The 26,686-nt window shown below is 41.1% G+C and overlaps 2 protein-coding genes across 2 annotated transcripts in view; one reads left to right on the forward strand and one right to left on the reverse strand.

Moving 5' to 3' along the window:
• GALK2 (galactokinase 2) overlaps positions 1 to 19,772 on the forward strand; it is a 71,355-nt gene extending 51,583 nt beyond the window's left edge. The window contains exons 8-10 of the mRNA XM_065412144.1: positions 956 to 1,166; positions 14,546 to 14,747; positions 19,384 to 19,772. Of these exons, the coding sequence (XP_065268216.1) occupies positions 956 to 1,166; positions 14,546 to 14,747; positions 19,384 to 19,591 (621 nt within the window). The 3' untranslated portion in view covers positions 19,592 to 19,772. The remainder of the gene's footprint in view (positions 1 to 955; positions 1,167 to 14,545; positions 14,748 to 19,383) is intronic.
• The window catches only part of FAM227B (family with sequence similarity 227 member B), a 169,251-nt gene continuing 159,713 nt past the window's right edge, over positions 17,149 to 26,686 (reverse strand). The window contains exons 13-17 of the mRNA XM_065412142.1: positions 23,901 to 23,978; positions 22,607 to 22,681; positions 22,036 to 22,105; positions 20,071 to 20,113; positions 17,149 to 17,225 (exon numbers count right to left, since the gene is read on the reverse strand). Coding sequence (XP_065268214.1) covers positions 17,149 to 17,225; positions 20,071 to 20,113; positions 22,036 to 22,105; positions 22,607 to 22,681; positions 23,901 to 23,978 — 343 coding nt within the window. The remainder of the gene's footprint in view (positions 17,226 to 20,070; positions 20,114 to 22,035; positions 22,106 to 22,606; positions 22,682 to 23,900; positions 23,979 to 26,686) is intronic.

Genomic DNA, 26,686 nt, shown 5'->3' on the forward strand with positions numbered 1-26,686 from the left:
TTGAAAAGAAAAAGAGACCATGATGGAGAAAATCCTGGCCCCACTCAATCAGCACACTTGAGAGCAGAACACATTCTCGGTTTAATATGACATAAACTCCTGTTTGAATGCCTCAAGAAAAATCTTCATTGTACTGGTAAGACTGAGGCTCCCTTGTAAAATGAATGTTAATAGAATGTTGTAATTGTAAAAAATACTATACACTAGCAAGTTTGCATTTAAGGGTCCAGCACCAACCTTACCATGTCATTCATCTCTCCAGGGCTCTTCTAAGAAAGTTAAGATTATAACAGCCTCTGATACTTGGATTTATTAAATACCACCAATCAGGCTGAGCTGTCAATATTAGATCAAAGACAAATAACATAGCAAGTCTTTCTGGGATTTTCCAGTGCTATTGTACTGGGGAATGTACACCTCTACCTCGATATAACGCTGTCCTTGGGAGCCAAAAAATCTTACCGCGTTATAGGTGAAACCGCGTTATATCGAACTTGCTTTGATCCGCCGGAGTGCACAGCCCCGCCCCCCGGAGTGCTGCTTTACCGCGTTATATCCGAATTCGTGTTATATCGGGTCACGTTATATCGGGGTAGAGGTGTATATGAATAAATGCCTGAAATTGGCTTCATCGAGTGAATAATAATTGGAGGGGGTAGCCCATGTGGAAAAGGAGGGATCATTGATTTGACTGGACATATGTAATATCAATAAGAGCTTTAGGCTAGTGTTTTAAGAAAAGAAATGCTTAATTTTTCTGGGCTGTGATTGACAGAAATCTTCCTGTTCTGTAACTATATCTGTGTATAAACATATTCGCTAGTTGCTGTGTAAGGATAGATGGCTTGACGGCTTTTGCTGAAAAAAATCAGTTTTAAGATCTGTTTTCTTTATGAAATATTTCATGTCAATTTCAAACTACAATGTGTGGCATTGTCTGTTTTTCACATTGTAGCTTCTCTCAAAGTCCAAAGGCCTAGAATGGAAAAAAATGCTGAAGCTCCAAGATGTTCAGGCCAAGCTAGGAGTTAGCCCGAAGGAAATGCTGACCATTGTCGAGGAGGTATTTCACCCTGAGCCTTACAGCGGAGAGGAAATTTGTACATGCCTGGGAATTAGCCTTGAGGAGCTCCGCACTCAGATCCTCAGTCAAAACACGCAAGATGGTGAGTGTACATCAGATGGTGTTTTTCATTTTAAAAAGCTTGTATTATGTAAAATGTCAATGTGCTTATAAATAAAGCACATGGAAATCTTGCCAAAAGAGTTCAGCAAGACCCTGTGGGAGGTTTTCTAGGGTGAAAGAACTGATATTATTATGATATTAGCCCCATTTGTTCCCATCTTTATACTGAAATAGAGAAATGAATTTAAACATAGTTCCAGCAAAACCAGTTTGTAAAACACTTGGAGTGGCTGTTATGGACAGAGCCAAGTCATCTTAGAATCATGCTTAGGAAGAATCTACATTCCAGAACTTTTTTAAAGCATAGCTCTATCAAAACCAAACCATATTAGCAATCACCTCACTGGAGTCTTGTTGAAACCAATTTTAAACACCATTCCTTAGCTCACATTAAAGATGAAGGGCTTGTCTACACGATGGGGCAATATGCTCTATGGGGAATGATTTCTAAAGCACACAAATGAGTTGCAAATTAATTCATGTGCCTGGACTAAAAATAGCAGTGTGGCCATTGCTACTCAGCCTGAAACTTGGGTTCCCAAGTGTAGGAGGTCAGGTGGGCTTGAGAGCCCGAACTCCAGCCCGAGCTGCAACGTCCATACTGCTGTTTTTAGCAGGCTAGCTTGAACCCTGCTAGCCTGAGCCCAGCTCCTGGGCCTGGGAGGCTTGCTCCCAGCATAGACGTACCCTTAAGGTTCCCTAGTGCACTTTAGCTTAGTTCTGTTTCAAATAGCACTACCTTAAAGCGCACCAGCAGGGTCTACACAGACCAGTTAATGCGCAACACATTAGTGCGGTTTAGAAATCACACCCCGTAGAGCAGATTACCCCACCAGGGATACAAGCCCTTATATAGATGGGGCCAACATTTCAGATTTCCAAGTGAAACAAAATATCATCAAAACCCATGAAAACTTGCACGTGCTTCAGGAAACTTGCCTTGGGTAGCATGTGGTCTAAATCCTCTTCTTCTGGTCTCCCCCCCCGCCCCGCCCCCTTTAGGTAACTGTTGATGGAAGAAATCAATGTAATGAAATATATTTGCTTACCATCTCTCCCGTGTATTTCTACTTGTTATTAGACAATATAGTTATCGGTGCAGACCCAAAGGGACCATTTCTGTAATGTGGACTGTATGTATGTTGAAATCAAACAATTTTCTTGAATGTAAATACGGAATTACTAAAAAATGTTTTAAGAACAAAAAGATATAAGAAATTATTCCAGTCTATCTGCGGTGGCTTTCTGAGCTCTAGGGTCCAGGTTTTTTACACCAGTGCAACTGAGGTTAGAATCTTGGTTTATAAATTTAAAGAAACCTATACTTCTGACTAAGCTATGTCATTTCCAGAGTGTGGTCACAGTCCCTCTGCTGCCTCCACAGCTTAATTGCATCATTGCCAATCCTTCCCAAAAACTATTCTCCGGGATATTCTTTTTTTAAGTAAGTGGCGTCTGGGGCCATTGCAAAACATGAGAGAGCGACCTAGGGCCCTGATGCCACATCTTTGCACCTCTGCAGTGACACTGGGGGACCCAGAACTATTCTAGCATGGGAAGCCCCTGAGTAGAACTATTTCTGTCTCACCTGCTTGCTGTCTCTAGAGGTCAGAGTTGTCCCCCTGTGGCTAGGGAGCTTTGGGTACGTTCTGGTAAATTGTAGGTGAATGCCTCTTAAAAGATGTGAGAAAAAGGCACAGAACGTAATGTGCCTGTCACAGACCGCACACAATCCTGTGGGGCCAAGAGCCAAGCCTGCCTGAAACACTCTCCTGTGACTATTTCAACCCTTCCCTTCCTGCCACCAGCTCACTCACTTCTTCCTTTTCTCCATTCCTCCCCAGCATCTTTCTGCCGTGTGTGTGTGTGTGGAGTGCCCCCCCCCCCAGACCTCCTCATTACCCTGGCTGGCCCCACATACACAGAGGTGGAAGCAGGTGGTGCAGAGCCAGCTATGCCAGTTTTATGCCATCCCAGGATTCCCCTGACATGCTAAGCTACCCAGAATGCTTAGCTACTCAGGACAGCTGTCTACCCCTTTGCAATGCTGGAGAGATGCCAGTATGGAATCAGAGACCAAGATCTGGCCCTACGTCTCTATAAAAGGTTATACAATACCTGTGTGCATTATATGTAGAATATACTGAAGTGTGTACGGACGCTCCCTGACTTACGCAAGTGTTCCGTTCCAGAACGCCTTGCGTAACTTGAATTTTGCGTAAGTCGGGAACGTATACTCAACCATTACGCAAAAAAAAACCCCAAAAAACCCAACCTTTCTAGCTTATGGAACTTACGGAACTTTTTCCGTAAGTGCGGATTTGTGCAAGTCGGGTTTGCGTAACGTGGGGAGTGTCTGTATATCTAACACATGTATTACATGAATTATGTGCTCTTAGATATTGCAGGGTATGAATAACCTTTTTCTTTCTTCCTCCCCTTTCCCACCCCACACACTTCCATTTTCATGGAAACTCAGTGGGGTTCTCAGTTTCCTGTACTAGCCCCTCCCCCCCGTATGAAACAGTATAAGAATAGTCACTCACAGATATGACTGTATTGCATAGCTCTGGTTTTAAAAGCTAACTTTTAAGGCTCAGTAGAGTTGAATTGTTTATACAGATCGTTATTTTGACTTAAAAAAAAACCAGTCTGGATGAAAAAATTTGACATAAAAGCAATAGAAGAAAGTCCAAGGAAATGTTATACTATAGCTCTGTCTAGTGTTTGCAGATGTTCGCTGAACAAAATCTCTTAAAATTTGCGTGACCATGATCTTGTTTGATAAAGCCAATTAAAATGGGTTGTGCAGAAGTCTGTTTGCAGTTGTACAAGATAAAAACTAAACAACAGATTCCTGTAAAATTAGATATAAAGAGAAATAAGACAGACACAGAGTGAAGAAATCAAATCAACTGTTTCTTGTTGTTATACACCAAACAAATTACACTTTATGTTGGTTTTGGAAAGCTACAGCCTCTTCAGAAAAAATATTTTTGCTTTTGTTTGCTGTATTTTACACTGTAGCCTAATGACAGAGCCTGGTCTCTTGCTATGAGAGAAGAAAATACTGATAAACAACCCAGGCTTTGTCATTATGATACTGTGAAAAACACAGCAAACGAAAGCAAAAATGTTGGCGAGAATTTAGTTAAATGATTTGCTGGATTCTGGTTTTTCCTTTATAGCTGAACATAAATTTGTGGCAGTTTCCACTTCTGCCATCTCTCACAGGGCCGGCTCCAGGGTTTTGGCCGCCCCAAGCAGCCAAACAAACAAACAAACAAACAAAAAAAGCCGCGATCGCGATCTGCGGCGGCAATTCGGCGGGAGGTCCTTCGCTCCGAGCAGGAGTGAGGGACCGTCCGCTGAATTGCCGCCGAACAGCTGGACGTGCCGCCCCTCTCCGAAGTGGCCGCCCCAAGCACCTGCTTGGTAAGTTGGTGCCTGGAGCCGGCCCTGATCTCTCAAAGACTAGTGCTGTTTATTAGTAATGCTCTGTGCTTATACTGCATCCAGTGTAAGAACCTGAAAGTTTTTTACAGATATTAATTAGTCTCAGCACCCCTCACCACAGATGCTTATCGGTTAGGAGAGGAGAAATAAAATGTTGGATTTGTGGCTCAAAGCTTCACCCACGTCTTCATCACTCTGGATGAAGCCAGGGATAACAATACAGAAGAGGTTTCAGAGTAGCAGCCGTGTTAGTCTGTATCCGCCAAAAGAACAGGAGTACTTGTGGCACCTTAGAGACTAACAAATTTGAGCATAAGCTTTCGTGGGCTACAGCCCACTTCTTCGGATGCTCAAATAAATTTGTTAGTCTCTAAGGTGCCACAAGTACTCCTGTTCTTAATACAGAAGAGGGACGCTGCAGATTCCAGCTGAGCTATTTTCTTTTAGCCAATCAGAAAGGAATAATGCGCACACACTTCTCACTTTACAGTACTGTCTATTATCACATACATTTCAGTCAGGTCCACCTCTTTCTTTCCCTTCTATTAATATTAAAAATTCCCATTCTTTCCAATTTGACTGCTCCTTGTCCTTTTAGTGAGGCTTCTTAACCAATTGCATGACCCCTCTCTGCACTGTTTAACAAGACTGTTTAATAGAATAGTTGCAGTTGAATTTGCAATGATGTACATAAACCTGTTAGAAGTTGAATTTTTTGAGCCCTGCAGCACACTTTCCTTAACTAGTGGGCAAATCAGAGGTGGGACCAAACCAAAACAAGGGATCATAATACAACTAAGCTCCATATCCAAACTTTGTAGGTAGCTGTTGAGCCAGATCCTGGCTTCTGTTCCAGCCTCTTTGCACTGTTTGGCACCACAAGGACCCTGAAAAGCCATCTTGTCCAGGTAACAGGATTCCTCCCACACTGGGGAATCTGGGTGTCTACGCCACATCACCCCACTTCCCTCAGGATTAGAGGGGTATAGAAATTGCTTAGAGCCACCTTTGAATCTCCTCACCCTCCACTGCTGCTGTCTGGGCAAAATCAAAATCCTGGGGCTGAAACCTCCAAAGTTAGGAGAAGGTCGGATCTGGACCTACACTTTGTGCCTTGGGACCCTCTCTAGAACCAATAGTATTTATTATTAATTATTCACTTTCTAAAGTGCAGTAGTTTCAGCTTGGATTTGATTGCTTCATAAAGTATTTAGGCTGCAGTGGTGGTGGTGGGAAGGTTGTGTATTTATAAATCCCACCGCAGCAGGATAAACTTCTATAAAATAATGTCTCCTTTTTGCCATAAAATGTTTTTCTCTTTTAAATGGGATAGTCTTAAACCAATTTTTCCTTTTTACATATAAAACAGTAATCTAATTTTGACATTTAAACCTGGGAACAGAATCACCATGGGAGCTAAAAGCATCCGTTTAGTCTGTGGGTTTGGCTAGTTAACCCCCACTCAGAAAACTAACGTTAAATTCGGGAAAAATATTGCTACTGAAAAAATAACCCTCAAACCACAATGCAATGTGAATGAGTGGGGTTGTATAGTCTTTCACTCACACTGCGAAGTAGTCCAAAAGAGTGGTGAGCTCAGTGCAAGAACTCACTGTAACTTTTTTTTGTTTTGTTTTGGCACAGAAAGGCATATTTGGAAGTGGACTTTTAAACATACTGCCACATATGCTCTCTTTAGCAGGCTGTAGCCTCAGTTTTGTCACAAAGAGCATGTGCCAGTAGAGCGGAGTAGCAGAGTGCATGTGTAGCTTATAAAGAAGACTAGAACAGAGTAATAATGGAGTGGTCAGTCTACTTTAGCAACAAAAAGCACTTTTAGAGGGCAGGCATTTCTGCAGTAAAAAATGCCACTATTAAACCAGTAGGTGCCATAATCTCTAAAATGTGTCTTGACTGAGGGTGGGGTTGTGTTCAGGAAAGGTTCATGCAATTGCTCTGTTTTCAGAGGACCAGATTGTGAACAATTTACTCACATTGATGAGTAGTTACTAGGGCTGTCAAGCGATTAAAAAAATTAATCGCGATTAATCACACAATTAATTGCACTGTTAAACAATAATAGAATACCATTTATTTAAATATTTTTGGATGTTTCCTACATTTTCAAATATATTAATTTCAATTACAACACAGAATACAAAGTCTACAGTGCTCACTTTATATTTATTTTTTATTACAAATATGTGCACTGTAAAAAACAAAAGAAATAGTATATTTCAGTTGACCTAGTACTGTAGTGCAATCTCTTTATAATGAAAGTTGAACTTACAAATGTAGAATTATATACAAAAAATAACTGCATTCAAAAATAAAACAACGTAAAACTTTAGAACCTACAAGTCCACACAGTCCTACTTCAGCCAATTGCTCAGACAAACAAGTTTGTTACAATTTGCAGGAGATAATGCTGCCCACGTCTTATTTACAATGTCACCTGAAAGTGAGAACAGGCGTTCACATGGCACTTTTGTAGCCGGCATCACAAGATATTTATGTGCCAGATGCACTAAAGATTCATATGTCCCTTCATGCTTCAACCACCATTCCAGAGGACATGCATCCATGCTGATGACAGGTTCTGCTCGATAACGATCCAAAGCAGAGCGGACCATCGCATGTTCATTTTCATCATCAGAGTCAGATGCCACCAGCAGAAGGTTGATTTTCTTTTTTGGTGGTTCGGGTTCTGTAGTTTCCGCATCGGAGTGTTGCTCTTTTAAGACTTCTGACAGCATGCTCCACACCTCATCCCTCTCAGATTTTGGAAGGCACTTCAGATTCTTAAACCTTGTGTCGAGTGCTGTATTTATCCTGAGAAATCTCACATTAGTATCTTCTTTGCATTTTGTCAAATCTGCAGTGAAAGTGTTCTTAAAACGAACAACATGTGCTGGGTCATCATCCGAGACTGCTATAACATGAAATATATGGCAGAATGTGGGTAAAACAGAACAGGAGACATATAATTCTCCCCCAAGGAATTCAGTCACAAATTTAATTAACGCATTATTTTTTTAACGAGCATCATCAGCATGGAAGCATGTCCTCTGGAATGAGGGCCGAAGCATGAAGGGCCATATGAATGTTTAGCATATCTGGCATGTAAATACCTTGCAACACCGACTACAAAAAGTGCCATGTGAATGCCTGTTCTCACGTTCAGGTGACATTGTAAATAAGAAGCAGTCAGCAGTATCCCCTGTAAATGTAAACACACTTGTTTGTCTTAGCAATTGGCTGAACAAGAAATAAGACTGAGTGGATTTGTTTTTGTTTTTGAGTGCAGTTATGTACCAAAGAAAAATCTACATTTGTAAGTTGCACTTTCATGATGAAGAGATTGCACTACAGTACTTGTATGAGGTGAATTGAAATATACTATTTATTTTGTTCATCATTTTTACAGTGCAAATATTTGTAATAAAAAAATAATATAAATTGAGCACTGTACACTTTGTATTCTGTGTTGTAATAAAAATAAATATATTTGAAAATGTATAAAAACAATTGGTATTCTATTGTTTAACAGTGCGATCAATCACGATAAATTTTTTTTAGTTAATTGCGTGAGTTAACTGCAGTTAATCGACACCCCTAGTAGTTACTCACAGGAGTAGGCCCATTAGAGTGACTGTGATGCCTTGTGTGTGTAACAGCTCACCATTGTGGGTAAAAGGATGGGGAATCATAATCTGCCCTGGATGAAATATAACCACCACGTAACAACATTTTCTTGTATATATTAAAGGCCAGATTCGGTCACACACATTCAGTAGTATCTTTCTCTGCCAATAGTTCCACTGAAATCACTGGGACACCTTACGGGGAAAGGTATATTCCACATTTGTAAAGGTGGTAGAATCTTTCCCTTTAAGATTTTGGATGGTGAGTTCTTCCCCTATGATAGATTTCTTGCAGCCCTACTACATCTTCAGAGATGAGCCATGTTTAGTTCATTAATATATAGTGAAATGTATCTTAAGCAGATGCCAATGAGACCTGACAAAATGTATAGCTTAGTAGAGGTTGATTTTTTTAGCTAAAGGTCAAATTCTGCAGGAAACCCCAAAGAAAGGAATCTGCTGAAAGTGAAGCAATAACAAATAATACAACTTACTGGAAGTCACGTTTAATTATTATTTTTTAAAAAAAATCTGCAGCAGCAGCGTGGATGGGTTTGCATGATTTTCATACACTTAAAATTCAAAAATGACCTTACCAAAAAAAAAAACACACAACCCCAACCATGGTACAGTTCTCTGCTATATTTAACTAACCCACATTTGTTTGGGACTAATAGTCCCTGGACTTTTGCTGTTTGCTTTTGAAAAGAATTTTATGTGGATTTCGGACAAGGTTTCATTAATGGCAGTTTAGTCTTAAGATTTCTACATTTTGTTGTTGCAGCCCTTGGTGCATTGGAAAATCCCAGTGTTTCCTCCAAGGGCAGTTGGTAGGCAATGAAAGTTTTGGACCCATTTCAGTAGGGCTCTGATGGCGCTGAAGAAGTAATTTAAGGGCAAGTCCTTCGCAGAAACATGGAGGCCAGGTGCGCAGAGCCCATAACGAGGCTGCAGGACCCACTCGGGCTCATGGGGCTCAGGCTCAGGGGCTGTTTAATTGCAGTGTACACGTTTGGGCTTGGGCTGGAGCCCGGGCTGTAGGACACTGCAAGCTGGGAAGGTCACAGAGCTTGGGCTCCAGCCTGAGCCCAAACGTCTACACCGCCCCTTAGCCCAAGCCCTATGAGCCCGAGTCAGCTGACATGGACCAGCTGTAGGTTTTTAATTGTAGTGTAAACATACCCGTAGTGTCCTAATTGCTGCTCCTTTGCATCCTTCTGAGCCAGATAACAGAGAAGATGCTGCAGCCCTTAGTCCTTACCCTGGCAAAACTGCCATTGACTTCAGGGGGCGTCTAACCCCTGTGTAGGGACTGCGGGATTTCATCTTTGATGGCTCTGTAATAGTCATAGCTCTTTAAAGCCACTCTATTCCTAGCTCAGATATAAGATTTGTATTGTGCATCTGTAAGGGTATGTCTACACTACCGCGGTAGTTCGACGGCTGGCAATCGAAGTTCCGGGTTCGATTTATCGCGTCTGGTGTGGACGCGATAAATCGAACCAGGAAGCGCTCGCCGTCGACTGCGGTACTCCAGCTAGACGAGAGGAGTACCGCGGAGTCGACGGGGGAGCCTGCCTGCCGCGTGTGGACCGCGTCTGAACCGCGGTAAGTTCGAAGTAAGGTATGTCGAATTCAGCTACGTTATTCACGTAGCTGAATTTGCGTACCTTACTTCGACTTGGGGGGTAAGTGTAGACCAAGCCTAAGTTTTATACCTTTGCCACTTTGGCCACGGTAGGTTGAGGCTCCAATGATCATTCTGTTCTCTTTGTAAAATATGAGGCCACCTGCCAATATTTTTTTTTATATAGTAAATGATTTTGGGATAGTCAGCTCCTGCACACATCTAAGCTTCCTTAGCTGTATGGCTCTTATACAAGGACCGTCAATTCAGATCTTTTCCTATTTGTGCAGTGGTGGCTGTTGTTCTCTCTAGGTCAGTGGCCTCCAGTTCAGACATAGATCCAGTTGTTAGAAATATCAGTTTTACTGTTGATATTTTTGATTGCATGGCAGTGAGTATTTAGATAGCCCTAATGTGGAAGAGCTTTCTCCATTACTTGCAGCATATGTCTGGATTTATGTATATCCTTAGTTTCCGAATCAGAGGCAGTGCCTGTCGAATACAAAGACGGTTGGCAGCCTGAAGCTTATTTTACTTGTACAGAGCATCAGACTTGGGGGTAAGGGGAGGCAAACACTATAAAAAGATTTTGTTAAGCACGTGGTTAATTTTTTTGGATTGGAATGCTGCTATGCTCTGTCATATCTATGACACTTGTGGTTTTCCCCAAGTTTAGATTTACAGCTCCAAACTGTAAAAAACAGAAACCTTTCATCTAATGATATCATTTCTTAATTGATATTCACTTGGCAAAGAGTCGTATTTGCAAGGGAGTCTAAAACAACAAGAACACAAAACCAGTTTCTGTCATTTTGAATGTAATAATTGCTTGAAAGGATAACATTAGATTATAGTCAAACCAAATGTCAAGTTTGTGGAGTCTTCATGACATGAGAGAATGCTGTCAAGGACAGAGTTTCTGGCTAGCAGCCAGCAGTTAGAAGATCCATTCTAGTTGCCAATACATAACATGATGAGCATAACACAACCACAAAGTGTTTTAAGGTAATCTGGCCAGTAAAGCATTGCTTTACCAAAGGGTGGTCTCTGAATCAAATACAGCCCTTGGCAAGACTTTTACCTTAAAATTGAAACCAGACATGTTTTCAGTTCATTTTTTGGGTTACTACTGTTCAATGGTGATTTACAAGAGAGTGTGAGCTATGGCAATCTCTCACGCAACTTCAGATATGCCCTAAATGAATGCACATTTAGAAATCTCCTTGCTGTAAAACAATAGCTTTGTAAGAAAAGAATATTTAAAGAGAAATCATCTCAAAAAGAACGCTCTGGTTTCTGTGCCGAGCAGCCTTTCCCTGGCAATCCTGAACACTCAGGCACTATTCTGCAACGCATATTGCAAACAGCTACAGAAGCAACAAAAAGATGGAAATATATGGTAAAGCACAGCTCTGAATGCATCAGATAAATCAGATATGGATGGTTAAGCTTCCTCTATTGCTCAGTGACATTTCCAATGAGACTGAGCTTCCAAGGGACATTCCAGTCTTTCCATTTTTTTTAATCTAGTCTAAAAACAGCTTGTATTCAGAAGGCAGCCATGTTCAATGCATCTTTATTAAGTAGTAGCTGAGTTACATAGTAAACAAAGGAATATTATCTCCAATGGAAAAAAAGTTGTTTTGTTCTACCTATCACATAATATGAGCCCATTTGCTATAATCTGGCTCAGTACATCATCCTCAGCAGCTGTAAATTGGTGTAGCTCTTTTGAAGTCCTAATTTACACTAGCTAATTTTTTATTCTAAATAAAGAGAATTCGATATTGGTGATGCTACAGGTAGTGACAGGACATGTTACTGGGCACAGTGTGGGACACCACTACGTTGTGCCTGGTTTTGGCCACAGGGAAAGCACTGGATTCACCCTTCCAGCCTCAGATCTGGAAGCATGAGCCAGGGGGTTCTACTGTATTGGTGGTGAATCTGCAGATTGCCTGTATCCAAGAACCCACCCGAGAGACCTTTCTTCATTCTACCTATGACTTCAAGTTGGCCTGCAGATTGAGTTCCCCGATGGAATTGGTGAAGACCCTGGCTTTGAATGTTCCTCCCATGCCAAAAAAATAGACAGATTCAACATCCATCAGTGGATCTGAATGCCTTAGAACCGAGGAGCTAGATACGCTGAGCCTTCATGATCCAAGAGGCCTTGACAGTGCCAGGATACATCTAGATCTGGATAGTCTCCTATACAATAAGGAGATTGACTCTGTGCACTTACATTTTTAGTGTTTTTATGAGACTTCTTCCTTAGAGCGTCTGAGTGCCTGAAAAAGAGATTTTTTTCAGAGAAGCAGCTAAGAGCATTCATAACTCTCAGTACAATGAGTGGACTGCCAACTGGAAAGATTTCCTCTTTCCTTTGGAGATGAATCTGACAACTCCAGATTCTCCAATACAGAAGGCCAAGTGGACACAGCCTCCTCCAAGAGTAAGCTCTCAAAGTCTCCTCCCACTGGTTTCTTACACTGAGACTAAAGGCCATACTGGTGAGAGGCATTCTACTTAAAGACTATCACCTACATGAGGGACAGTGTTTGGAGCCTGAGCACTTTTCTGGATTCACCGTGATAGGAATCTACACTAAGTGCTAATGGAAACATAACTTTATTTAAAATGTCAATATTTGAATACAAACACTATCTACCCATAAACGTTCTGCTAACTGCAGATATTTTAATTTTACCTGTGCAATCGAAGAGGAGAGAACGGTCCCAATTCTGCCTGCGGTGACCAAAGCAAGGAACAGTTGTTGAAGTGGTACTTTCATAGTTGTTGGTGGAGTATCAGATCCACAGGCTGATTTGTGCATGCCCCCTCTGTCACAGTTCAGGGCAAATGCACTTGTACTCCCCTTGCATGGTCTACCAAGGGCACCCACTCTAGGTTCCTGGCTCTTCAGCCATCACCTCTCTTGGGTAGAAACCCACATCTCTCTACCTCCTGAATGGGTTTTTTCTAGGCTGCACAGTTCCTTGCCTACACTCTGATGTTCCCAGCAAGCCAGACTGCCTAACAGGCCAGCGTCTGTGCTTAGCTTTCTCTCCAGAAGCAATGAACAGCATAATGCCCGGCAGTTATAAGTTACCATATTGCTCTTTCTAAGCAAGCACATTTATTCTTAAGGTGAAAGCATTATAGAGAAGACATATTAAGAACAATACAAGCACCTACACGCAAGCTATAAAGCTTACGAGAGGTCACCCCAACTACAACCTCAGACTCTATTAAGTGTCAGTCCTTCAAAACCCACATCTGAGTTTTTCCTGTGGTTACAAGTTCATAACCATCTCACATGCAGAACCAGAACCCAGGCTGGGGAGAGCAGCTTGGGCTTTTGATCTTGGCCTTTGGTAATAGGTAATCAGCAAAGACCCTCTCCTCAGGGTTTTTGCATAATCGGAATTAGGGAATTTGTATTCACCTCTTCCTATGTATTCCCTAGGAAAAACACTTAACACTTTTTATTCCAAAGGTCCGTTCTTGTCTGCCACGTTGTTCAGTATAGTCCATTGAACACCCAGATTTCACAACTGCCACATCTTCTGCCTTGAGAGGCTACTTACAATCCTGGCCGACAGTAATACATAAACCATTCATTTAATACAGTGGACCTCAAAGATACTTAAACTTAATTCAACAAGGTCTCCCCCCAAAATTGCCATATCTGTCACATCTGCCCCTAAAATAGTGGATGTAACTAGAGTGCTTGACCTGCCTTCTAAGGGAACCCACTGACTGGATGCCATTTCTAACATGACCTTTCATAATTTCACATTTCAGCTATTTCAACTGTAAGCATGCTGCTAGCAAACCAGCATACATCATATGGAATTGTTTGACAACCATCCTTCATAATTTCTCTCTTTAGAGCCTATGGGTCAGAACTCTCACATGCCCCTGGTTACCCCCAAACCTTTGGGTGTGAACTTGAGACCTGGGCCTCCCAGTCCCACCTCCCATCTGTGGATATGGTGTCCTTTTGTCTCTGAAGGGGTTGGCTGCCCCAACAATGGGTTGACATCCCTCTACTCCCACATGCACTGCTTTTAACAGCAGAGGAGTCAGGCAATGGAGCTTCTTCAAACCTCGCATTGACTACAGGGTCAGGGCCTGGGGACTCTGGTGGCCTAACCTCAGCTTCTGTGGGGGGAGTGGGAAGATCACTGTTATATATTAGAGCTGGTTTAAAAATATGTTTGGCAAAAATGTTCTTTGAGCGAGATTTCCCTTTCTTATTAAAAAAAAAAATCTTATGGACTCAAAGAGTCAGACCAACTCTAATCTTTGTAACGTGATGCTAAAGCACCGTGCAAACTCTTTGCATGAGGAGTTGTCTATCACTTCATCCACCTTGTAATTGTTTTTGGATATTCTTTCTAGAACATACATAAAATCGTCAAAACTATAATAAACACTTTGGTTTGAAAACAGAGCTTTTAAAAAGAAGTGTTGATTATAGCAAAAATCTTTTAACTCAGAAGCCGTCTAATATAAATTAAAAATTACAGAAACAAATGTAAATCTTGTAAGTTTCCATTTTTTCCCTTTTCAATTAGGTACCTGTTAATGAATAATTGTAACATGAATATTTTCACTTTATTTTAGTTACCACCTTTAAACTGTACCAGCGAGCTAAGCATGTGTACAGCGAAGCTGGCAGAGTGCTGGAATTTAAGAAGATATGCAGTGAGGCACCTGCTAGTACAATCCAGCTGCTGGGAGAATTAATGAACCAGAGTCATATCAGCTGCAGGGACATGTATGAATGCAGCTGCCCTGAACTGGATCAGCTGGTGGACATCTGCCTGTAAGTTTTGACAGCAATAAACCGAGAACTCTTTTTTGAGGATATGGTTTGAATAGATGAGAAAACATGACATCATTAGCTATTGTAGTTTTAAAATGAAAGAAAAATATTCTTGTCTCTTATCACCAAATTAATCTCCGAAAGGGATATTATGTAGTCAAATGTTTCCCTGCTGACATCCGAGTAATGCTTGTCAGATGAAAGCTGCACTTTATGGCTTCATGATGGACTCTACTTCTCGACTGACTCTTCATCAAAAACCTCACAGTAAATAAAGTTGGCTACTACTTTTTTAGGTTTTAGAAGAGTTCATGATCAGTTTTCTTAAAATATCTTCTCAGTTGCTACTTTTAGATTTTATTTCTCCTTGCATATTCCTTAACCATTTCACTGCTGACGACCGCTGCAGCTTCAGGACTGTTAATGCATTCTTTGATCTAATGTTGCCTTGAAATCACTATGAATCATCATTGACTAGCATTTGTTGATGCTAAAAGTACATTTTGTCCAATGCAACTGATATACTAGGCAGCAGTAAAGTGGTTAAATATCAAATATGTTTTGAATGGACTAAGTAGATGAGTAGAGCCAATGAAAGATCTCTGGCTGTAGAATCTTGGCTCCATGCAAGGCATGGGCAGACTTGCAGTTTGAATAAGACAAAAGAAAAAGTAGAAAAAATAAAGGTTTGTCATTTTTAGTTACATTCACAACTAGATGGACTATGCAAGAAAAAATGTTCTGTAGCATAGAATCCAAAGAGAGAGATAAGCTTAGATGCATACACGTAGTTAGGATTGTATTAAACTAAAATTATTGGGAACATTTTAATTAGATGGACCAAAATGTAATAGTGAAAGAAAAACGTGGTGGTTGCCCAAGTTCCATCAGATTTCTTTCTAAATGACCAACAGAAGAAAACATGCAAAATGTAACAAGAATAACTGAACACTGAACCAGACTTCAGTCAGAGTATAAAATTATTTTTGAAACCACGTCCATTGTATGTGACAAAACTTATTTGTTCACCATTCACTCCATCCATAAGCAACATTCATGTATTTCATTTTTTTCTGGATTTAACATTTCTTAAGGATAAAGGGAGTTTTGCAGCTACATTGTTACCTATAGTTAATTATGAAAGTTGATTGATACAAAACTTTTATTTTATGGCCAAGATTTTCAAAACTGACCAATGATTTTGGGTGCCACAGTTTTTAGGTGCCAAACTTGATACATCTTGAAGGGGCCAAATTTTCAGAAAACACTGAGCATCTGCCCTCTGTAAGGTCCCTTTAAGCTGTCTTAAATTGGTTACTCAAAAATTGAGACACCTAAAAATCTCTAGTCACTCTTGAAAATTTTGGCTAACATATTTAAGATCATGGGTCAGCAACTGCATAAATTATATCGTCTTTACTTACAGTGATATACAGCTGCCATGTAACTTTACAAACCTTTCCAAAAATACATTCCATAGCATTGCCTCCTCACAAGGTTTAAACTGTAGAGAATAATCTGCATATCCAGAGGTTTTCTGTTTTGCCTAGATCTTTATGTTTTAATATATACTCCCTGCCAAGAAACAAAGAGATCCCTATTGACTATGGTTTGGAGCACTGAAAAGTTTAGCCACTAGTTAGTCAACTATTTTTGCAGAGAGCGTAGACTTGTACTTTCTGTAAATGGCTGTTTTTCCTGTTAGTTGCTTAAAGCAGATGGAGCAAATAAAAAAGGGAGAGATTTTCAAAAGCACTTAAGAGATTTAGGGGCATTGAAAGTCAATTGGACTAGGGCTCCTAAATCCCTTTGGAGCTTTTGAAAACCTCGAGTCCCTAAACCACTGTGGATAATTTTCTTGCTACCCCCTATTCTCCATTTCTTGGTGGCATGTGTGCTATTAAATTAGGTGTTGTCAGCCTTGCCTCTGACAGCTAGAGAGATATTATTTACAAGAGGATACACTTAAATAAGGAGCCTAAATTTCAGAGGTGCTGAGCACCAACAATTTCCAGTGACATCTGTGGGAGCGACTGGTGCTCACCTCTGACACCGAGCCATTTGTGAGGTACCTAGAGATTTAGCTAGGTGCCTAATCTTAGCATCCAAGTTTGAAAATGTTGCCCACATTATTTTGAAGCACAGTAGCTTCAGCTCTAACACACAACTCGTTTCTTTTTAAATGATCTTTTATTACATTTTTAAAATGACTAAGTATAACAGCAAATCATAGGATGTGACCACAGAGAATTATTAAATCAAATGATTCAGAATAAATCTGAAGATACTTAAATGGCATTCCACAATACAAAGCCAACACTGTATCTGCAATACAACACTTAAAAACTAGGTTGCATCCCAAGTGAATTTGAGCAGTTGATTTAGAGAACTGGATTGAACCCTATGAAGGCAAGGGGAATCTTTCCATTGATTTCACATGAAGCTGGATTGGATCCTGCTTGATTTGAGAGGTTGCTTCTGTGGATCAGAGAATAAAAACAGCTGAGAAAAAGAGCAGCATACAATTTTTTTTTTATAAAATTGCAAAGAAATAAAATAAAGATTGGAAATAAAGAATGAACAGATAATTGAGTCAGTATGTAGGATAGAGCCCCTCTATTAAACACACACATAGAGTAGGTCATGGATTCAGAAAAGCACTTAAGCATTAATTTCATTTAAGCACATGTCTAGTGAACCACATGTGTAGCTGCCTTCCTCAATCAGGGCCTGAGCAAGTACTATCCTAGCACCTTGAAACATTCATTTAACACAGTGGTTTTCAACCTGTGGTCTGCAGACTGCTAGGGATCCAAAGGGGTCCACACCTTCATTTGAAATTTTTTTAGGGGTCCGCAAATGAAAAAAGACTGAAAAGCACTGGTTTAACATAAGTACTACATGTGAGGCGGTATCACAAATTACCGGTATTCAAAATTAGTCCTCATTCACTATTATATCATTAACATCATGCCCAATTTCATCAGCCCTAGACTGTGGTTGTCAATGAAGAGAATCTCCCAATGTCTAGATATTAGAAGCATATCAAAATTATTTGATCTGGACAGTGGGTTGGAAACTTCATGACAATGGATCCTCTGGTGAGTTTTCTAGTTCATCCTGTTTTTGTGGCATTTTTGACCCAGCCAGAGGAAACCTTCTCATGGTGTTGTCCTGCTCCTTCTGGATTTGGCTGGAGCCAGGCAATGCAAATATGCAAGAAAATGAATTTACAAAATGGAATGAAGAATTTTTCTGAATTCCAATTAGATTTGGTTTGAGTCTTGCAGATTAGGATCATAGGATTTGCCAATGGACCAGTATCCTGGCTCTGGGAGTGGCTTGTACCTTGGATCTTTCAGCAGAAGGAGCAAGCAAAGAAATGTCATTTGTTTGCAGTTGTGACTCCCCATTGGCTTCCCTATGTGGGAATTTTTCTCTTTAAAAATATTTAGAAATAAATTGTAATAAAACAACAAAGGTCTTTCTATGTTGGTATGAAAAACAACAAATGGAATAATAGAAAACAACCATTACTAGTCTGAAAAGACAAACTAGTGTGGTATTTTGTCACATGAAGGACAGAAGGTGCACACGTAGGACCAGATTCTGATCTCAGCTGCACTGTTGTAAATCCACTCAAATCAAACAGCTTCAACTACCTGAAGGGGGGTTCCAAAAAGGATGGAGCTAGGCTGTTCTCAGTGGTGGCAGATGACAGAACAAGGAGCAATGGTCTCAAGTTGCAGTGAGGGAGGTCTAGGCTGGATATTAGGAAACACTATTTCACTAGGAGGGTGGTGAAGCACTGGAATGGGTTACCTAGGGAGGTGGTGGAATCTCCATCCGTAGAGGTTTTTAAGGCCCAGTTTGACAAAGCCCTGGCTGGGATGATTTAGTTGGTGTTGGTCCTGCTTTGAGCAGGGGGTTGGACTGGATGACCTCCTGAGGGCTCTTCCATCCATAATCTTCTATGATTCTAAACCAGTGTAACCAAGGTCAGATTCTGGCTCTTAATTTTTGTTTTTAAGGCAGACCAGATGGCTGAGTGATGGGACTCTTAGTCTAACTTTTTTTTTTAATTTTGCAGTACTCCTTTTTCCTTACTAGCACTGTGACTAGTCCTGAAGAAGCCCTGAATCTTCAGAACATGTTATGTCTATACTGGAACAGCAGAAATGTATAGTGTGCTGTCACTGCCAAATTTGAAAATGTCTTATATGAACAGACCCTGGGCAATTAGTGCATGAACTTTCCTTAATTTTTGTGATGTCCTCCTGTCTTAATTTCTGGTGTTTTAAGACTATTGCTAACTAATGCCCTTCTACTACTTTATTCACCTCAGCTATTTCAAAGTCTTTAAACATTCTGAGAGAGGCTTATTTTTGCACTTGATGGAAATAACTATATTTCAAAATTTAAGTTGCCAAATTAAATTTGCAGAATTTAAGTTGTCCAAAACATTCAATGCAAATAGAATTCAAATATCTCATAAGACCAAGTGTGCCATGTAGTTTTGAAAATGAGAAATAAATGCGTCCCACATTCACTGTGCTCTGTAGGCAGTTTAGATATGACAAATGATCTACTTTGATATAGTGCACTCAATTTTTTATTGTTATTATTATTATTGTAGGCAGTCTGGGGCCATCGGGTCACGCTTGACTGGAGCAGGATGGGGCGGCTGCACTGTGTCAATGGTGCCTTCTGACAAGCTGAGTACCTTCCTAACAAATGTGAAAGAGGCTTATTACAAAAGCAATGACCAAAGGTTAGCTCTGGAGAAGAATAGTCTGTTTGCTACCAAACCTGGAGGTGGAGCTTTGGTTTTTCTTGAGGCCTAAAGAATGTAAAAGTTTCAAAGAAACTATGTAGGGCATTTGGGAACTGGCAGGACTTCCTATGCCACAGTAAATTAATCCCTTTTCTGTTTTGTATTATAATGAGCAGTTGCTATTATCAAGATACATTTCTGAAGAAACAATTAGAAGAGGTTTCTTAGGCTTTATAATGCATTTTTCCATACTAAAAATATCCTTCCAATGAAAAGCAGCCTAAATACTTATTTCTCTCTGGATTATGCAATGTAAAGGTGATTTGCTAAAATGTATTCTTTTGAAAAACGGAACAAAGCAGACAATTCAAATAAAGAGGAATACTTTTCTTAAGCAAGCGTTTTTTTCTTACCTTTATATCAGTTAAAAAAAAAAAAAAAAAAAGAAAGTGCAAATTGAATAGAGAGCTATTTCACTTTATAAACCCAAATGAGATAATATTCAACCACTAATTTCAGGGGGTTGCTTTAATGTTGGGGTTTACTCACTTCTTCCACTACTGGATGGTTTCTTGTCCCATGTTGCGAATTCCTGTGGAAAACAAAGACGCAAATTGAACTGTTAAGGGAATTGCAAATGTTTTGCTGAACATTGAAACTTTTGTAGGATTCTCAATGAGGAAAATATATGCTATTATTTTTGCAGTGTAATATTAGAGTAGCACCTCTAGACCTCAGTCAGGGATTAGGGCCCCATTGTGTTAAGTAGTCTGAGTTTATTGTTGCTACTATTTAGAATGCAGTTAGCACAGTATTTTTACAACATTTGAGACAACTGCCAACTCTTTCCAAATCCTGAGGAAGCTGAGTGAAAGGCTTCCTGGTTTCTTGGCCAGAGTGAGTGGCATCATAGCTATCATAAAGGCTGAAAGAGCTACTCGAGTCTGACTCCTCTCTTCTACTTTCTCAAACATTTTCCTTCGGGGCTAAAATTTCTCTTGCTTGGTTTTAGCCCAACAATGACATTTTGGGTTTTAACAAAATATGTTCTACTATTTTTGAGTTGTGCATCATGAAAAAGATATTTCCCCTAAACTACCAAATAGCCAAGCAGACTTTATGGTGGTCAGACAACTCAATAACAAATTAATTTTAATCTTTTTATGTGTTTGCAGAAATTTGGCTCACAAATGAAAAAGCTACAAATAATTGAAAGTTGCCCATTGACTATGGATAGAACTTAATTTCTGTTATTCTTTGACTGCTCATTGAGGAAATGATCCTCTCACCAGTGCCAAACCAAAGTAAATGGGTTTGGTGGAGGGTTGGCCTCCCTGGGAGGAGGGGGTGGGGGTGAGAGCTGGACTTGCAGATACTGTTGGCAGCCTCAGGGCTGCAACAGTAATAATTAATAATGGAGCATCTGCAATCATGCTTCCTCTCCCCCCCAGGATAAATGCTTAGTGGCTCCAGCCTAGTCTACCCATCCCTTATAGTGGTGAGGAAGGAGTCTCTAGGAAATTCTGCTCTGTAGTATGCAACATTCTTGCTCCCTGCCCTGTGTAGTGGAACCTCAGAGGTTTTCTGGTGGCAGGACCCATGCAGCCTTGATGGACCAAGCAAGATTTGTCCCTGTGTATATCTCTAGAGCTACGCAAGTTTGACTACAAAAATCTGCGTTCAAATAGACATCTCTCAGAAGAGATGCAGTATTACCCGGGTGAGTTGTGAGTCCTGGGATGCTTCTGACCCAGTGAAGGAGGGGTGCCAGATTTGAACCAAGAGGCCAACACAGAGGAGTCTCACTGGGAACATGTAAGGGTAACATTAAAGGTGGAGACTTCTGCTCTTGGGGTGTCAGAAACAAACAGAACACTGAGGGATCAGAGAAATAAGCTGACGGTTCTCAGAGGAAGAAAGACAAAGGTTTAAGTCAGGGCAGCTGGAGAAGAACAGAACGATGGGATTGTGGGGAGATGAGTTAGAGGGATCTGGTTGGTAGGGGGAAGGAGGGCAATGAGGGATGTGGATAAGAGTAGGGAGAGAAGCAGAATTCCTCAGAAAGGTTCTAAGCTTAAAATAGACCTCCTCTATGACTGCTTATATGAGCTTATATATGGGTTATATGCTGTTAATGTGTAGCAAATGTGCAGATTTTCAGCCAGACCTGCAAACAAGGCAGGCAGGGATCTTCCAGAAATGGCAAGATAAACTCAGAGATCTCCAAGAAAGAATAATTTGGCATTTAGTTTCCAAATTACTTTTCTCCGATCTCATTTATTACCATGTTGCCAGAAACCTTGGGTGTAAATCAGTTATTATTTATTTTCCTTTATAAGTACATAACAGCCACCATAGCATATTATGCACTGTACCATTCACAGGCCTGCTTTTCTAATGGCTTAGGTGTGCATTATGTTTGCCCAAGTCATAAGAAAATCTGGATCATATTTTTGAGATTTGGAAGGAGACTGGAGAGACTGTTTTTATTACTGCATTATTATAATTACATACCAGTTCATGCATTAACATATCTGCGCTCAGCCTTAGTTCAGAAGGATTCTTGGAGGTGCTCTCTGTCAGTCTAGGAACAGAATAAAGGATTTTTTTGCATCAGCAACATTTTAGTTGAAGTTGGGCATGACATTTTTTGTAGTTTCTGAATGTCCCCAAATATGTGGAGGTCAGTTTTCACCGTTCATCAAGCTGCAATAAGTTTCATAGTTGGGCTGTCAGTAAGTCTGTTAACAGATATCTTTATCAATGAAATAATCATAGAATCATAGACATATAGGGCTGGAAGGGACCTGGAAGTCCGGCCCTCATGCACTGAGGCGGGACCAAGTAAACATAGACCATCCCTGACAGGTGTTTGTCCAACCTGTTCTTAAAAACCTCCAATAATGGGGATTCCACAGCCTCCCTTGTGGAATCCCCATCATTGGAGATTGAAGAGCTATTGAATAGCTTAACTACCCTCATGGAAAGGTTTTCCTAATATCTAAGCTAAATTTCCCTTGCTGCATATTAAACTCATTACTTCTTAGGGAAAACCCTCAAATGTTGTAAAATGGTTAAAGCAAACCTTCTAAACTTCTGGTTAATTTCTTTTCTCTGCTTTTCTATTTCTGAAATGTCTTCTCTACACTTATTCTGAAATCTGCAAAACCAAAATTGAGTACATAAAATTATTTAACTGCTTTCAATGGGAATTCCAAATTACCCAACTTGCACACATAAGAAATGTACTCCAGCATTTTATGCAGTCACTGAAAATATGAGAAAAGGGAATTTTTAACTTTTATTTGTTATTTAAAGGAGAAGTTGATGAAACTTTATGGTTGGTATTTTAAAACTTCTCCAGCGATCAAAGAAACAGCAGAAACAAACTATGCGAACATTAAGGGTTAGAAATAAAAACTGACAATACGTTGGGCTTTTATGGTTATAAGAAAGCATTGAGCTCTGTTAATTATTGAAATATGGGCAGTGAGGAGAGGGACCACAAAGAAGGGGAAAGTTATACATGTTATAGGTCCATCCTGTTGCCTTACCTGTGAAGAAATCTCTGCATAACAGTAATAGTAAAACTAAACATCCCCAAAGTGCTATACAAACATCTAGAGAAGCAGCTACTACCCAGAAAGCATGAAGAAAACCTCAGTGTGTATGTGAGTTTCTAGCACAGCTCAGACTCCTGTATATGCAGCGAACATGTTTAAAACAAGGAAGTCTTTCCAGAATTGTGTTTATTTAAATCAGCGTTTTTTCTGACTCAAGGGACAAAATATTTTCTACCCTTTTTAAGCTAAAAGAATTCAATGTACATATTTAAAGTAGCTTGTTTTTTAAAAAATAGCAGAGAACTTGAGCAGTGGTAACGCATCCTTTAGTGTGCGTTATAGTTATTGATGCAGTACGATGGATGGTTTTTATCTTAATATAATGGCTATGAATGTAATATTCAATGGCTGCAGAGTGAGTTTAATCCTACTGTGCAATAGAGGAGATCTAAATCTTTCCAAAAGGATTGATAGTAAAGATACTGCCAGACTTTTAACTGCAGCAGCATTGCCTGGTGCCATATTAATACTCTGTATTATCTTAATCCTATTGACAAGCACTTCTCCAGCACAGTATTCACTGGTTTCATATCTTGTGCACGTGGGGCCTGCTCTTGTTCCACTTTGGAATCAAGGGGAGTTTTGCCATTTACTTCAATGCGGGGAGGAGGTAATCAAAGCTGTATTTTTGACATTTAGTATATATGGCAATCCAATAGATAGTAATTATTTACATACCATCTGAGGAAAGGGTTAGTACCCGGACTGGTATCACTCTAATGCCCACATGTATTTTAAAAACTGCTTTAAACTTACACAGTATAATCCTCCCGGAATTTCCTTCTGAGCCTTCGTGTCTCTTTAATAACTTCTTGATAAGTTGGAGCAACTGGCGTGCTACAATTGCAGTCAAGTGAAAAGATTTCTATTTTCAGACATTTTGGGAAGTTAATTGGTATGCTATATATCCCAATCAAATTTACAGAAGGACAAAATCAAACAAAGTTACCCCCCAAAACAACATTCAGTTCAGATCTGTGTTGTTCTAAAAAAAGATACTACAATAATTGAACTGTAACTGTTATGACTAGTATTGAATGATCAGTTTACAGATATGAAATATATGCATCATCAGACAATTAAGTGAAATGAACTGTAGAAAGGATTCCTATTGAGAAATAAGAACCCACAAAAGCAGACTGTTATGGTTCAGCATTATTCACACTGTAAACTAAGCATGTGGAATGTTCAATTACATAATAAAAGTTTATTTCAAGACAGTTGCAGGACTGGTTAATGGTAGGATGGCGCAATATAAAAAACTATGCCAAAGGAAAGGTGATATTTTAATTGGAAATTGTGCTCTGTGACCTAATTACACTAAACCAGACTGATGGATATTCTGTGTGCTTGTGGTTGTCAGGCAGACAGAGACAACCAGTTATCCTGTCACAACCCTGTATTCTCAGCTCTTTCGTTTTAGCTTTTCTCCTTTTGACATTCCATTACCAATAACACAAAGACAAAAAATTATCCCTACCCTGGATCTAATCCCTTAATATATGCCCCCTATTTCTGGTATCATGTCAAAGAATAATTTTCAGGTAATGATCTTCATGTTCCATGAAACCTGCACTTCTAAAGGATAGTCTGATTGACCTTCCTGTGGATTTCTGCGTGGATTTTAAACTGTTACTTAACAATGGAAAAAACTGAAATTACACTGCTGGAGAGGGTCTGTTCATAAAAATGCAAGGAAATCTTCATAGTCTTCAGTTTATCCTTGGCCTTCACCTCTGTTAATCAACCTGGTTCACAGCAATAAGATGACAGCTGCCAGGAAGCTGGTGGAAGCATTGCTCTCCTCCATGTTGTAGGGCGGTGATTCTCAAACCCCTTTTGCACAGCAAGCCTCTGAGTGAGACCCCTGTATAAATATTTTAAAAAGTGTTTTTAATTTAACACTATTTTTAAATGATGTTTGTTAATAGCACTTTTCACAGCAGACTTGCTAGCTTGCTGGGAGGCATTTACTCGCAACCTCCACATAATAACTTTGCAACCCCTTTAGGGGTCGTGACCCCCAGTTTGAGAACCTGTTGTAGGGCTTGATCCTGCCACTGACATCAGTACCTCCCATGATGAGCTCCTTATTTACAAAGGGACAGATTCTGCCACCCCTATTCACACTGAATACTACTCAACACCTTCCCGGTCTCATTTATTTCAGTGGGACTTTATTACTCAGCATGAATCTGGCCCTAATGGTCTGAATCGCTGTTTCACTCTAAACTGATTGATAGTTTTTGTTAGACTTGCTGCTTCTGCAGAGATTTGTTCCTTGGTTTTACTTCAGTGTCTAAGTCTTAAGTACAGAAAAATGCCAAGATAGAAGGAAAAAAGAAAGCTTCAGTCCAAGCCATTGGAAAGATTCCTGAGGTCTGCTCCAATGCTTTAGCAGTAAAATCAGCAGATGAACGTTGTCTCACTTGGGGTGAAATCCTGGCCTCCTTGATGTCAATGGGAGTTTTGCCATTGACTTCAGTGGAGCCAGGATTTCATCTTCAGTTCCTGGCACTCAGTTCCTCGCAGTGCAAGATTCCTACTGAGAAAAGTGCAAAATGAGAGTAAAAATATTATCAAGTGAGGCTGAAAGTATTAACCACCTTTCAGATTCATTTATCAATAAAGTGTTCTCCTTAATCATTAAAATGTTATGGAAATTAAAAGTAAAACCTTGAGATTACTCGGTATTTAAGAATTGGTGGTTGATGTAGAAGCAGGGCCGGCTCCAGGCACCAGCCTACCAAGCAGGTGCTTGGGGCAGCACCTGGAGGGGGGCGGCGCTCAGGCCCGAGAGCGGGGCCGCGACTGGGCTCGCCGCCCTCCCACGGCGCTCCGGCCGGCCGGGGAGAGCGGAGCCGCGGCAGGGCTCTCCGCCCTCCTCCCGGCGCTCCGGCCGGTCGGGGAGAGCGGGGCCCCGGCCGGGCTCTCCGCCCTCCTCCCGGCGCTCCGGCCGGTCGGGGAGAGCGGGGCCCCGGCCGGGCTCTCCGCCCTCCCCCCAGTGCTCCTGCCACCGGGGACAGCGGAGCCGGGGCGGGCTCGCCGCCCTCCCCCCGGCGCTCCTGCCGCCGGGGAGAGCGGGCCCGCGGCCGGGCTCGCCGCCCTCCTCGCGGCGCTCCGGCCGCCGGGGAGAGTGGAGCTGCGGCGGGCTCGCCGCCCTCCTCCCCGCGCTCCGGCCGGTCGGGAAGAGCGGGGCCCGTGGCAGGCTCGCCGCCCTCCCCCCGGCGCTCCTGCTACCGGGGAGAGCGGGCCCGCAGCCAGGCTCGCCGCCCTCCTCCCGGCGCTCCGGCCGGTCGGGGAGAGCGGGGCCCCGGGCGGGCTCGCCGCCCTCCCCTGCCGCGCTCCCCACCTGGGGGGCAGCGGGAGGCTTTTTTGCCTGGGGCGGCAAAAAAGCCAGAGACGGCCTTGTGTAGAAGCAACAAATGAGATGCGTCAAATGCTCATTGGGTTTATTGATTAGATTTTAAATTGGAAAGAATCTCAGATAACAGGCAAAAAAATTTCTACTGCACCCCCAAATTAAATCAGATTATTTAACT

The sequence above is a fragment of the Emys orbicularis genome, chromosome 10 (genome assembly GCF_028017835.1).
Source record: "Emys orbicularis isolate rEmyOrb1 chromosome 10, rEmyOrb1.hap1, whole genome shotgun sequence".
Taxonomy (NCBI): Eukaryota; Metazoa; Chordata; order Testudines; family Emydidae; genus Emys; species Emys orbicularis.